The sequence below is a fragment of the Emys orbicularis genome, chromosome 14 (assembly GCF_028017835.1).
Source record: "Emys orbicularis isolate rEmyOrb1 chromosome 14, rEmyOrb1.hap1, whole genome shotgun sequence".
Classification (NCBI taxonomy): Eukaryota; Metazoa; Chordata; order Testudines; family Emydidae; genus Emys; species Emys orbicularis.
The window spans coordinates 36,764,413-36,778,323 of NC_088696.1; the positions used below are offsets into that span (position 1 = coordinate 36,764,413).

The 13,911-nt window shown below is 49.0% G+C and overlaps 1 protein-coding gene across 1 annotated transcript in view; it reads left to right on the forward strand.

Moving 5' to 3' along the window:
• The window catches only part of CPNE2 (copine 2), a 131,951-nt gene that overhangs the window by 73,297 nt on the left and 44,743 nt on the right, over positions 1-13,911 (forward strand). Inside the window, exons 9-11 of the mRNA XM_065416363.1 lie at positions 5-64; positions 5,426-5,559; positions 7,261-7,315. Of these exons, the coding sequence (XP_065272435.1) occupies positions 5-64; positions 5,426-5,559; positions 7,261-7,315 (249 nt within the window). The remainder of the gene's footprint in view (positions 1-4; positions 65-5,425; positions 5,560-7,260; positions 7,316-13,911) is intronic.

Here is a 13,911-nt window from a genome sequence, read left to right on the forward strand (position 1 = left end):
TCAGATAACCAGGGATTACTCCTTCCTGGACTACATCCTTGGGGGCTGCCAGTTAATGTTTACTGTAAGTATTTTTTGCTGCTCTTTGTCCATCAACTGTAATGAATGAAAAATGTAATTGGTTGGGAGCTCTGGGCTGGGGTCTGTGCATTAACATAAGCACTGGGCAAACGTTTTTAAAGGTCAATGGAAGCTCGCTGGTTTAGCCATGGACATTGGCCTGGCCTGCTTTCCTACAGCAGCCTAGACACCGTGTCCTTTATAGTAGCTCAGAACCCTTGTCTTCACCCTAAGCTTTGTCTGTATTCGGATTTTAGCCACCAGCAGAGCTACACGGATGTATCTGCACCGACGGAAACCCCCTAGTGGAAACACAACTTACCCTAGTGCATTGTGATTTTTTTTTTTTTTTGCCAATGCAACTTCTTCCCATTTCTAACAAGGGTGAGTTGCACCAGCATAAATAGTGACTGGTTTGCCCCAGTGAGACCACATCAGGTGCTGATTTTGGACTCTCAGCCTTTCAGAGCTTCCTCCAGGCTCACTCAGGTGCCACCTATGGCATGAAGAATGGCAGGATTAGCTAAATCGTTTTTGTTGACCGCAGTTGGCACAAATTGTACATAATTATCACGAATGCGCACACCCAATCATAGTGACTATACGTGCTTCTTAGGTCAATAGTTACCCAAGCATTTCTGTTGCTGTATCCACGTTCACGTTTTTCTGGGTATGCGACCCAAGGAATCCTCTCAGAAAGTCTTCCTGATGGCTGGAATTTCTACAGCTCTGAGTCCTGTTCATTTTCAGGTGTCTCTCTGATACTCTCAGGCGTGTATCTATCGGTCAGAATGTCTCACAGGTATTGTCCATGGTCCAAGAACCCAGCCTCTTCCCAGCACAGCCGGTATGGAGTAGCCTTTTTTCTGCTTCCTCTTCAAGATCTGCCACACCTCCTCTCTCCATCTTGTTTGGGGCCTGCATGTTTGGATGAGCTGAGCTATGTTTTGTTTGGCTCAGTTTCTTGGTAGGCTGTTAACTCTCCAGCATGTGACAATCCTTCATCGATGCCCTGGGCAAATGTACTGTAGTTCAGGTTTGAACAGCTTGGAACCCAGTAAGAAATTAGAATACATATGATCTTTCTTATGTGTCCATTTCCTGGAATTCTCCACTATGATACTTCATGGAGTGTGCGGAGGGGGATGGGGACGGACTTTTTTTTACCAGAACCACGGAGCAGTTTTCAAGATGAACGAAGATCAAACTTCCCCCAGATCCTTCACTCAAAACTACCAAACCTTTTTTAAGGTTTGAAAAAGATCCATTAACTTCTCCCCATTATTTTTCACGTTGGCCGCTGCCTCTGCTCTTCCTGGTTCCGGCTTGAAGCGAAAGTGCGGATAGCTCAGTGGTTTGAACATTGGCCTGCTAAACCCAGGGTTTGTGAGTTCAATCCTTGAGGGGCCATTTAGGGATCTTGGGCAAAAATCTGTTTGGGGTTGGCCCTGCTTTGAGTAGAGGGTTGGAGTAGATGACCTCCTGAGGTTCCTTCCAACCCTGATATTCTATGATTCTATGAAAATACTACAAATGACCCTGTTCTTGGAGTCTTGTGTTCCTGAAGATGAGCCAGGAAGCCACGGGAGAGACAACTCCTGCAGACCTGAGACGTTCAAAGATGGCTCCAAGTTCTTCGGGGCTTTATTCTAACCCTGCTGAATCTCCAGATGGTCTTCTGAGGCTCGCAGTCACTCGTTGGGTCTATAGTCATTTTGCCTTGAAGAGCTGATCTGATTATTGAGTGGAATTCACTCGTTTGGCATGTTGCTGACGTGCGCTTTTCACGTAATGGGAGAATTTCGATGTTTCCATTTGCATTTCTTGCATTGATCCAGAGTGCATGTGATTTGTCGGGAGCAACTCGAGAGGAGATGACAGCCCTCGAGTTTAACTGCTTAATAAAATGGATGTTTTTTCCCCCCAGCCCTTTAATTTCTGAAAATTCCCTTTTTTTTAGTACAGTATCTAGAGATTTGTGTGTGCATGCAGCATGTCAATTTGTATTTGTTGTCTAAAAAGACATAGGAGGCGAAGAGGGAAGAGGTGGGGGGGCGGGAAGAGGAAGAGTTACCATAGAAACAGAAGTGAATGCCAGAGTTTTTTATACGCAGCTCAACTGTTGTGTTAAGGTCTTAGAGCAAAAGAGTGAACAAAAGGGAAAATGACTAAGTTTGCTGGTAACACCAAACTCCTGTGTACATCAGCATGAAAAGCTGAAATCCACCCTATAGTTGAACGATCTACCGATAATTGGCCAGCTTTCTTGTTCGGTTTTCGTCAAAGGGAATGTTTCTTTGATTAGCGTTTCAGTCAGGGAGGGTAGTTCTTCATTTATTATCCTGTAGGCACAATACCAACTTGGGTTACCAGCAGCACCTGCTGGGTGTGGACTTGAGGAGCCGCTGCAGAGAGAGGGCACCCAGAATTATGAAAGGCCGCCTGTCGACAAGGGCCTGGTGCTGCCCTGAAGGTCACGTGGTGTCACGGGAGACCATGAAAAACTGAAAGAAGAGGCTGATGCTGAAAGGAAGCAAGAGAAGGGCAGGAAATGGGGTTCTACAAATGGCACTTCCAGGCCCATCCAGTGGCTTTATGCTTCAGGGAATTCTCAGCTTTAGACAGACACTCATCAGCTTTCACCCACTTGGTTCCCCATTCATCTTCCACTGTTGTGATGCTGCAGGCATTGATGATGTCTATATATACACAAGAGGAGAGAGAGGACAGGGACTGGGAGCCAGGAGACACAAGTTTCCTTCCCTTGTCCTGGTGTGCGGCCAGGGGAGAATCACTTCATCAACCCGAGACTGTTTCCCCTCCTGCCCTTTGTTTAGATTGTGAGCTCTTCTGGGTGTCTCGCGAGGTGTCTATACAGTGCCTAGCGCAACAAGGGCTGACCGCAGCTGGGGCCTCTGCCTGCTAAGCTGACACAGATACACGTATACGTTTCAGGGTGGAACAACAGAGCTGTGAATGTGACCCCTTATTGTTAACACTGGGATCGTTCTGTCTGCAAGTGCCCTGACAGGCAATGGGATACTGCACGGAAGGGCTCGGCATTGAAAACCTGCATAGGCTAGTTTCTGTGTCTAAGAAACATCTTTTGCAGGAAATGTGAGGGAAGCCAGTGGAAAGCACAGAGCCCCCCCCCCCCCCATTTCCATTTCTTTGTCTAGAGCGTTAATTTGCTTCCGACTTAAGGATCAGCAAACCATTTTGGATAAAATCAGAGCTGACCAGACCCCAGCTGAAAGATGAGGTTAACGCTGCTGTGCTTATCCATGCGTCCTGCCTTTCCTTGTTTGCATCCCGAACCAAAATACTGGAGTAACACGAGGCAGTTCCCACAGGCCCTCAGCTACCTCTGCTGGGCATGACCTAGAAATCTTGTTGGGTAGCATTTCCGTCCTATCGGGGACCTGGAAGTACCGGTGCCAAGTGACCCCTACAAAGTAAAGAGAAGGAGAAATGAACTTCCATGAGCCAAGCTGATCCCTGGTATAAGCTGGCATCAGTGGAGTTACCCAGGAGTGAATTTGCCTCATTAACTGGGCTGGGCCTAACTCAGAGCTGATGTCACAGGTGATGAGGCACATGCTGGTAAGTGAGCATGATTTTAGTTCAGTCACCAAGGAAGTGGGAGGGGGCGGGGTTTTAGTAGGAATTGCACCTTCCTGGGTTGCTTTTCCTGCTAATGCCCTGCCTTTCCGTCCCCCACTGGCCCCAGCTCACCTCTGTAGTCTCTTTATTAATGCAGAGTGCATGTTAAATGGCATCCTTCTGCTTCGTAATGGGGCTGGATGCGCTCTGCTCAGTCCTGGCTAGAGGGAGAACTATGACAGTACAAGGGGCAGGACAAAGGAGAGTCGGCTGTTAGTGTGTAAATTACACTCAGGCTCTTACTGATTTGCCAGTTGCTCCATCACGTATGTCCCCTCTGGATCTGGCCCAATCGTTTGAGGTTTGCTCGTCCACCAGTGGGATTTCTCCTCTTTCGCCGAACATGCAGAGTAAAATTCAGCTCTGGGATAACGCCACTGAATTTGCCTCATGGCGTTTCTTCCTGGGCTTAGCACTTTGGAGCGGACAAGGTGGAAGCACTGAGGACCACTTCTGCTATTTCAGTCCTTCTGGTTCAGGCTGCAAATAGGAAGCGCAGAGGCGCATGGGGAAGCTCAGTCCAAAAATTTTCAAAAGTGGCCACTGACTTGAGATGCGTTATTTTTGGGCACCTGATTTAATCTGCTTTATCCGGGGCCTGATTTTTAACAGATCTTCTGAGGACCTGAAATGAAAATTATCTTCAGCGTGTGCCACTGGTGCTCAGCACCTCTGGGAATTAGTCTCATGGTCCTCTAATGGGACACCCAAAAATGACGGTTATGCCCAAAACGGTGGCCGCTTTTGAAAAATGTGGACCCGATCCTCAGAAGGCGTAAAACCGAGACCGAATAGACTCTGGTTTTAATCAACTAAGCTTTGTAGGAAAGCTGGTGTAAAAGAATTGAACTTCTAGAAACTTTCAAAAATGTTGGCATGGGGTGAGGTTGGTTTACGTTTTGTCCAAACTGCTTTGCTGATCCCAAGTGAAAATGAAGGAAATATGAGTCAACAGTTGTAACACTGTTGCAAAAAAAGGGATCATTCTGGGATGTATTAGCAGGAGTGTTGTAAGCAAGACACAAGAAGTAATTCTTCCGCTCTACTCCCAGCTGATTAGGCCTCAACTGGAGTATTGTGACTACTGTAGTTCTGGGCGCCACATTTCAGGAAGGATGTGGACAAATTGGAGAGAATCCAGAGAAGAGCAACAAAAATGATTAAAGGTCTAGAAAACATGAACTATGAGGGAAGATTGAAAAAATTGGGTTTGTTTAGTCTGGAAAAGAGAAAACTGAGGGAGGACATGATGATAGTTTTCAAGTACGTAAAAGGTTGTTACAAGGAAGAGGGAGAAAAATTGTTTTTCTTAACCTCTGAGGACAGGACAAGAAGCAATGGGCTTAAATTGCAGCAAGGGCAGTTTAGGTTGGACATTAGGAAAAACTTCCTAACTGTCAGGGTGGTTAAGCACTGGAATAAATTGCCTAGGGAGGTTGTGGAATCTCCATCACTGGAGAATTTTTAAGGGCAGGTTGGACAAACACCTGTCAGGGATGGTCTAGCTAATACTTAGCCCTGCCATGAGTGCAGGGGATTGGACTAGATGACATCTTGCGGTCCCTTCCAGTCCTATGATTCTATGATTCATCATGAAAGGGGTGGTGGGGAGACAGTGACGTTTTCTGTCTGGTCCATAGACCTGTTAGCTGGATTTATAATGGAGATTTCTACAGGTCTGTGCTTCTGTCTTCGTACTCAGGTCGGAATTGATTTCACAGCATCCAATGGGAATCCGCGGGACCCCTCCTCGTTGCACTATATCAATCCCATGGGAACAAACGAATACTTGTCAGCTATTTGGGCAGTCGGACAGATCATTCAGGACTATGACTCGTAAGTACTGCCTCGTCCATTTGGATCATAGCTGCTTGGCCCAGAGTGTTCCCTTCCCTCGGTAGGGTACATTCCATCCATTGCTAGTGCACATGGGCAACATGGTCTAGTAGGGTGGGGCACTTGACTCTGCACTTTGCTTGCTGCGAGACTTTGGGCAAGTCACTTCCCCTCTGTGTGCCTCGGTTTCCCCATCTGTAAAATGGGTTTAGATACCCACTTAGGTGACGCTCTGAGATCTGTGGAGGAAAACTGACCTAAATTCAGGTTGTTGTTTCATCCATGAATTGCCTAATAAATACAGAAGAGAATCTCTCTTTTCTTCTTCTTTTGGGGAGAGGGGAATTCAAGCATCAATGGGGTGTCGAAAATAATCCCATCCACCCTCACACCATCAAAGACCAAGCATTCCCTCTCTCAGGGGTAGGTCTGCACTGCACTCTTAGCCCAGATCTGTGGGACCGGGACTTGGGGACTCCGTGTTTCCAACCCCATGCTTGAGCATTGTAAACCTGGGCTTATAGTTGCTGGACCTGGGTGTCAGAACGGTGCTAACGTGTCCACACTGCACTGTGCAGGCCACCTGACTCAGGTGTGCCCGTTGAGCTGCACCCACACTGCAAGATGACAGGGCTTGGACCTGAGTCTCAGCAGGACTCAGGCTCTGACCCGCCTCCTTAGCAGAATCCTAGCACCCAGCTCCTGAGTGTTTACTGACCCGAGTCAGACTGATTTGTATGTGGACAGAAGTGGGGCTTGGGCTCAAATTTGAGTCAGAGCCTGGGCTTAGCGTCCAGTGTAGACATACCCTTAGGGCTTGTCTATGTGATGGGGTAATGCTGGCTATGGGGATATGATTTCTAAATTATACAAATGTGTTGCATATTAATTGGTTCCTGCTGATGCAGTGTTAAAGTGCACTGGGGAACCTTGAGTGAGCACCAGGAGAGTCTACACGAGCCAACGTGCAATGCATTAGTGCACTTTAGAAATCACACCCCCGTAGCGTGCACTGCTGCTCCATGTAGACAAGCTCTTACAGTGTGTGTGGGCTGTTGATATGAAAAGCAGATGCCCTCAGCCTAGTATCTTTTACCATAAACAGCTGCGCTAACATGTGCCCGTGTCCCTCAACTAACCTGTTGGGTGCTCCTATAGTGTAGCATAAAATCAATAAATCAAACAACCATAGGAACATCAGCGTTCTAATACTGGATAATCTATTAGGGCCTGATCCTGGGAGCAGTGTTGCCAGCTCTCCTGATTACAATAGGGCACTTTGCAATGGAATAGCTGGTGCTCTCCTTAAACCCCAAACTCTGGCAGTCCTGCAATGACGTGAGAATCTCAGCCATGACTTAAAAAGAGAAGAAATTTCTGGCTTTTGTGATTGCAGAGCAAAGCCTGAAAACGTGACCCCTAGAAGGCTGAAAAACCCAAAGGCTAATAAAGCCCCCACATCTATTGGCCTAAGAATCATGAGATATTAAAAAGATAATCTCGCGATTTGGGGTCTGGCTTGGGAATGACTGTGGGAAGGTGCCACAGATCTGCAGCGCCCACTGTATTCAGTGACCGCTTCAGGTGCTGAGTACCTTCCAGACTCGTAAGACCTTTCATGAGTAAAGAAGTGTTATTGTATGTTTGGGGAGGCGGTGCAAATTCAGTAACACTTCCTGTTTTGTTTTGGGTTTTTTTAAGAGACAAAATGTTTCCTGCTCTGGGATTTGGTGCCCAGTTACCGCCAGACTGGAAGGTAAAGTACTCTGCTTGCCATATGCTCTGTATGTTTAAAATGTGTGCATCCACTTGAGCAGGAATAAAGCTGTCTGTGGTTTCCTGAGGGTTCAGAACAGAATGGCTGCCTGTTGCATCTGCAAGAGCTTTTTATGCAGGGGGTGGGCTGGGGGGATGGGTTAGAAGGGTTCTGGTTTTCAGGCTTTGGAGAAGGAAACATGATTGTATATGTCTGTGGAGTGGGGGGAGGGAGGCTGGCAGCCAATTTCTCCCTCCCTTTCAAGCTGGCATTAAAGCAGCCGCATTGGCACTAATTGGCATAGTCAGCCACTGAGTCACTTTCCTGGCAGGAGGCAGGAATAATTCGGGGAAAGTGGCAGGGCCCACTTGGTAAGTGTGTCAGACAGACACAGAGGAGAAAATAAAAGGGGCTGGAAATGGAATGTCCGTTGTGTAACGTTTTACACGTAGAGTGTGGAAATGGACCCAGCAAGACAGTCATAGGTTTAAAATCTTTACACCTTAAGGATTGTCTCTTGTACAGTCTGCGTTCTCAGGTGTGCTGAAAGCCAGTCACTTCCAGTGCTGGCTCTCCGCGAATCTCCTGAAAGCCGTGTTGATCTTTGTTGGGAATAGGCACTCAAATGGTTAAAGCAGACATGGTTCTATAAATGCCTGTGCCAAAAAAAAAAATCTCTCCTAGCATATGGTGCGGTGCTCGGAGCATCGTTACACACCCAGCCCAGTCAGCGTTTCCACAGTAAACACGCATTTCTGTTTGTTTGCTGTCACGTCCTGCAGAGACTTTGGACCAGCTGGCAGAATTGAGATCCCAAAGAATTCACACCCGTGGCTCACGGAAGCGCCAGTGCTTGCTATAGGAGAAGGCATTTTAGAGTATATGTGATCCTCCTGCTGAGTTTCTGACTCTGTCTAAATACTGGGCCATGTTTATCTGTGGTGGAACTCCTCCGGTGTCTATGGGTTAAGACCTGTAGTAAATTAGCACACAGCAAATCTCTCTGTGTTTTTGAACAGTACAGGCTGAACACTGAACCTGTCTGCGTCTCCCCATCACAGTTAGTTGTGTTCATTACATTGTCCTGTTCTTGTGTACATGCAATATTGGCCTCCGTACAGTGACAAAAATCTGACTGGTACCCAGATTGGTTCTGGCGGGGTTCTAGACCAAAGTGGACTACCGCATCTCTGCTTTTGGTTGAGGGAGGGCACGGGACCTGGTCTTGTCCAATGGGAGAGCGATTTATTGGTAACCTATTTGCCTTTCTGAGGCCTTTACAGCGGGAGATTTCAGTACACATCTCTCCCCCCTTTTGCGGTGAAATTGTTATTTCTCCAGCCCCATAAATATGCATGGTGCTTCAGACAGGACAATGTGGATCCTGCCATAAAGAAAGTAGTCTACTGCCCCAATCCCATGAGTCACTGGGTGCCTCTGGTGACATCAGTAGGAGTTGAGAATGTTCAGCACCACCAATTGGGTCCGTAGGTGACGTGAGGTCAGGCTGTTTAAAAGTGGTTACGCTGGAAGTTCATTATCATGAACAGGCTGCGACCCAAAGCTGGCCTTCTGATGGGGAATTCTGATGGCAGCATTGTTTCCACACGTGGGTTCAGAGGCATGTTTATGTGGGGCGTTACAGTGATCAAACTTCAGCTTGTGTCTCATGTCTATAGCGATGCTCTCTGTGTCCGGAGTGGGTGGATTGCTACTGCCTGCTAACTAACCCCCCCTCGCTCTGAAATGTTCTGCTTCTGAATGGCGAAAACATCCTAGCCCGTCGTGGCATATCTAGTGAGCAGGATGTTCCACCAGCCCCGGCACTCTTTGTACTGCAAGCGAGACTCTCCCACTTCCAGACACGGTGCATGCTTTGGGGCCTCGTAGTCTTTCCGTTGACTTCAATGGGCGTTGGATCGACTCCTGCACTGAGGCAGCAAAACATCTGAGTAGTAGGAAAACTCTCGACAGTGGGGTTTGTGAGCTGTAGAAGAGAAGATCTGGCGGCTCCATACTGGAGCACTTCAAACTGCGCGGGCTGAATCTTTGGGGAATACACTGTCGGCACGGGCTAGATGGCCTAACAGGTCTTTTCCCATCGCTGATTTTCTGCCCTATTGAGCTGTGCACTTCATAACCAAAGGCGAGGATGCTAAATGTTGAGCAAGACCTATGGTTTTTACGGTTTTCAAACAGTCTTTAAAATGCACCAATCTAGGACATAAATTAACCTCCCATCCAGTCTCTGGGGCTGGCCGGACATCCCTTCCCACGGGAAAAGTGTTGTTAGCCCGGAGGCCAGAGAGGCCGAGTCAGGGCACTCAGCCTTTCTCTCTCCTCCCTCTCTGGCCGGCTCCAGCAGCCGAGAGTCTGGGAGCTCACAAAGCTTTTGTCAGATTCATGGCAGAGACTGAGATCGGCGCCGTCATTTCGCTTCTCCGTGTGAAAAATCACAATTGTCCTGTGGAAAAGTTTGGCTTTTCAGAAAGGGCATTTACTGAAAATCATCCAGGCAAAATCATTGCAGTCAGCTCTACCCATCTCCTTTCCATTGACACGCATGAAATGCCCTGGGCTACGTCCCACAGGCCTTATAAAGGGAGGTGGTTTTAGATGTTTGTTTTCTCCTGCTCGCCTTGTATTGCAATATCAGGAGCAGCGGAAACTCCCTAAAAATGGAGAGGCCACGGGAGCCCGAACCGTGGACCCACCCCCCAAGCCCTCACCCTCACGCTGCCTCTTACCCCAAGGCCCCGCTCCTGTGCCACCTCTTCCTCCCAAGACCTTGCCCCCTTGCTCGCTACTCTCCACCCCTCCCCCCATCACTCGCCCTTACAGCCGGTAAAAAGCCCTCCCACTTTTAAAAGTGATGGGGTCATGGCCCCCTAACCCTCCATTCTGGCACCCCTAATTGCAACCCACCTTAGCTTTAAAGACAGGCCTTTACCTGAGCTGATACCGCTGAGTGATTTTTTTCCTATCTCTCTGTTTGAAAACTACCAGCTGGGGAGCGTCTGGATTTCTAGCCTCAGTATTGATTTGATGGCGCTTTACGGATGAATAAAAAAGAAAGCCCTGCCCTGAAAAATGTATAGTCCAGTGGCCCATTCCTGCCAGCAGTAATTCCTCCACAGGGTGCCATAGAAGTCAATGGGAGTCATGGTTTGTAGGACCACAGAGGCAAAGTTGTCATGGCTTAGTGGCAAGAGCACCGGACTGGGACTCGGGAAAAGAAGGGGTTCTGTTCCTGGCTCTGCCACTGGTGTGCAGTGTGACCTTGAGCAAGTCACTTCACCCTGCCTGTACCTCTATTTCCCCTCCTACACTTGTCTGTTTAGATTGGAAACTCTTCAGGGCAATGAAGGTCTCTTATGATGTATTTGTACAGTACCTGGTGCAATAAGGTTCTAGTCTTAGGCCTGGTCTACACTACCCGCCTGAATCGGCGGGTAGAAATCGATCTCTTGGGGATCGACTTATCGCGTCTCGTCAGGACGCGACAATCGATCCCCGAATCGACGCGCTTACTCCACCAGCGGAGGTGGGAGTAAGCGCCGTCGACTGGGAGCCGCGGCAGTCGATTTTGCCGCCGTCCTCACAACAGGGTAAGTCGGATCTGATACGTCGAATTCAGCTACGCTATTCGCGTAGCTGAATTTGCGTATCTTAAATCGACCCCCCCCTGTAGTGTAGATGTAGCCTAAGGTAGGGCCTCTAGGTGCTATTATCATCCTCAATTAGACCTGGTGTCAGAGGGGATGGTAATAGAGACCGGAGGGTGGGAGGATTGGAAGGCAAAGGTTCCACCCATGAGTTCCTGTGATTGCTGTGGCCAGTGGTGTGCGTGTCCTTAGGTTATCTTATATTGTCACTTTGGCTGAAAAATAGCTTTAATTTTCAAAATGACGTTTTGCTGCTACTCTGCGCTGTGCTTTAAAACCTGTTCTGAAGTAGCCCCAGCGTTTTCATTACTAACTGGCTCCTGGAATGACACGCAGCCACTCTGTTAGCTGCTCTTTCTCCTGCACCCAGGCTCGCTGCGCACGCTTCCTGCCCGCGTTGTTCTGCCCTAGTCCATCGGGATTTTACACTGGGTTGGCTTTGTTCATGCAGCCTTTGGTATCTTTGGAATACTCACTTTGGGGGAGGGGAGGGTTTTTCCTAAGCAAATGGCGTATGGGCTGAAGGGACCACAGCACCGGCTCTGAAGATCCAAGTCTTCTGTCCCCGGATTGCAGGGAGGGTGTTGTAAGTGGAACAGCCGCCATCCTGGCAGACATACCGGGGATTGAACTGGGAACCTCAAGGCATAAACTGCAACCGCTTGAGATAAGGAGCCAGGCTCTGTAGCTGGGGGCTGTACCAGGCTCCCACCTAGAGTGACCAGACAGCAAGTGTGAAAAATCGGGACAGGGAGTGGGGGGGTAATAGGAGCCTATATAAGAAAAAGACCCAAAAATCGGGACTGTCCCTATAAAATCGGGACATCTGGTCACTCTACTCCCACCCTCGGGGCATTGGGCACAGCGGGATGCATAACACCTTGACCAGTGGATTGCACCATTTCCCCCCACACTGGTGGGACAAAGTGCCCCAAGGCTGCCCACCTCTAAGGGTGATAGGTAGGGCCCTACCAGATTCACGGTCCATTATGGTCAATTTCATGGCCATAGGATTTGAAAATAGGTAAATTTCACAATTTCAGATGTTTAAATCTGAAATTTCAAGGTGTTGTAACCGTGGGGGTCCCAACCCAAAACGGGATGGGGGAGGGAGTTGCAAACCTGTTGTAGGGGGGTCATGGGATTGCCACCCTCATTTCTGTGCTGCCTTCAGGGCCAGACTCTGAAGGCAGCAACCGCAGAGCTTCCTGCAGCTGCAGGTTCCCAGAGGTGGAGGTGGGTCTGATCTCCACACACCCCGCCCCCCCCCCAGAGCAGCTGTGCAGGAGAGGGACAAGTCCTGTCCCTCCCCTGCCCAGCTGGAGCTAGGAACCCCCTTTGCTGGGACGCCCCTAGGAACAAGGAGACATCGGCTTTCACGGGGAAGGGTTTATTTCACAGCCGTGAAATTGGTAGGACCCTAGTGATAGGGTAATTCTGCCCATTCAGTCCCTAGCCTCTCTTCTGAGTGTCAGCGAGGGGGCAGTTCTGATGGTTCTACAGCATGAACAGGTGTCTACTAGGACCTAGAGTGAGACCATTAACCCTTTTGCCATACGCCATCAAACAGCCATCAGTGGGCCACTTGGGGGGGTTGTCTACACTGGCCCGTGCCAGCTGACTCAGGTTCATGGGGCTCAGGCAAAAGGGTGTTTAATTGCAGTGTAGATATTCAGGCTCGGGCCCAGGCTCTAGGACCTCGCAAGGAGGGTCTCAGAGCTTGGGGTGCAGCCTGGACATCTACACCATAATTAAACAGCCCCTTAGCCTGGGCCCGCTGGCACAGGCCAGCCACGGGGGTCTAATTAGAGTGCAGACATTCCCTTAAGGTCAGTACCCATGTGGGCTGGACCTGAACCTGTGGGCTAAAGGTGAACTGCTCTGTAGCCCATTGGCCAAGCCCTTGGAGCATTTTCTCCCTTATGCTTTTTTCAGTATGGGATTACCTAGGGAGGTGGTGGAATCTCCATCCTTAGAGGTTTTTAAAGTCAGGCTTGACAAAGCCCTGGCTGGGATGATTTAGTTGGGGATTGGTCCTGCTTTGAGCAGGGGGTGGAGCTAGATGACCTCCTGAGGTCCCTTCCAACCCCAATATTCTATGATTCTATGAACTTGATGCAGTTTCTCTGCTGTTGATTATTCAGCCACAAAGTCCCATGGAGATAAAATGGTTGGTTGCATCAGTGACTTATAGTTACTTACAAAAATACACCTACCGTGTTCTCTAGGCGCATGTACGAAAAAATACTGCCACACCATACGCCCATCACAAGAAACTCAGGGCACTTTCCTTTCAAATCATCCCCTCTGGAAAAAAGCCTGAGTACCATTGAGAGGCCTTGCAACTTGCCCCAAATGGCTTTGTCTTCCCTAGGGGAAAAAAAGAGTTTTTGTAGTGTGTTAGATACTGTGCTGAAATGCTAGTGTGGACAAGGCTGTTGGAGTTCTAACCCCGGTTAGCTGGTCGAGGACCCTCTACGACACACTAGCCTTTCAGCACCGTGTCTAAACGTGTTTTCCCTAGCGTAGACGTGGCCGATGTCAGTCAGCGCAGGGTGGGGGCCGAAGGGAGAAGCAAATTCCAGTGTGAAGGGAACCTCACTGGGCATGTCTACACTACAAAATTAAGTCGACTTAAGTCATTAAAGCGATGCTTCATGTCCACACTGGGCCACTTCTGTGGGCGGTGTGTGTCCTCACCAGGAGCGCTTCCGCCGACTTAACTGTGTGGGGCATGGTGGGGTATTGACAGATGGAGCCCCCCCCCCCCCCCCCCCCCGTCCTGCCCTGCCCTAGGGTTGAGACCTGGAGCCATTTGCCCCATATAAGTCAGTTGCTACAGCCACCCTCTCCCCCACCAAAATCAGTTCGTACCCTCCTTCCTTTGGTGTGGACCCTGCTGCTGTCCTGATCCTAATGCTCTGCTGCAGG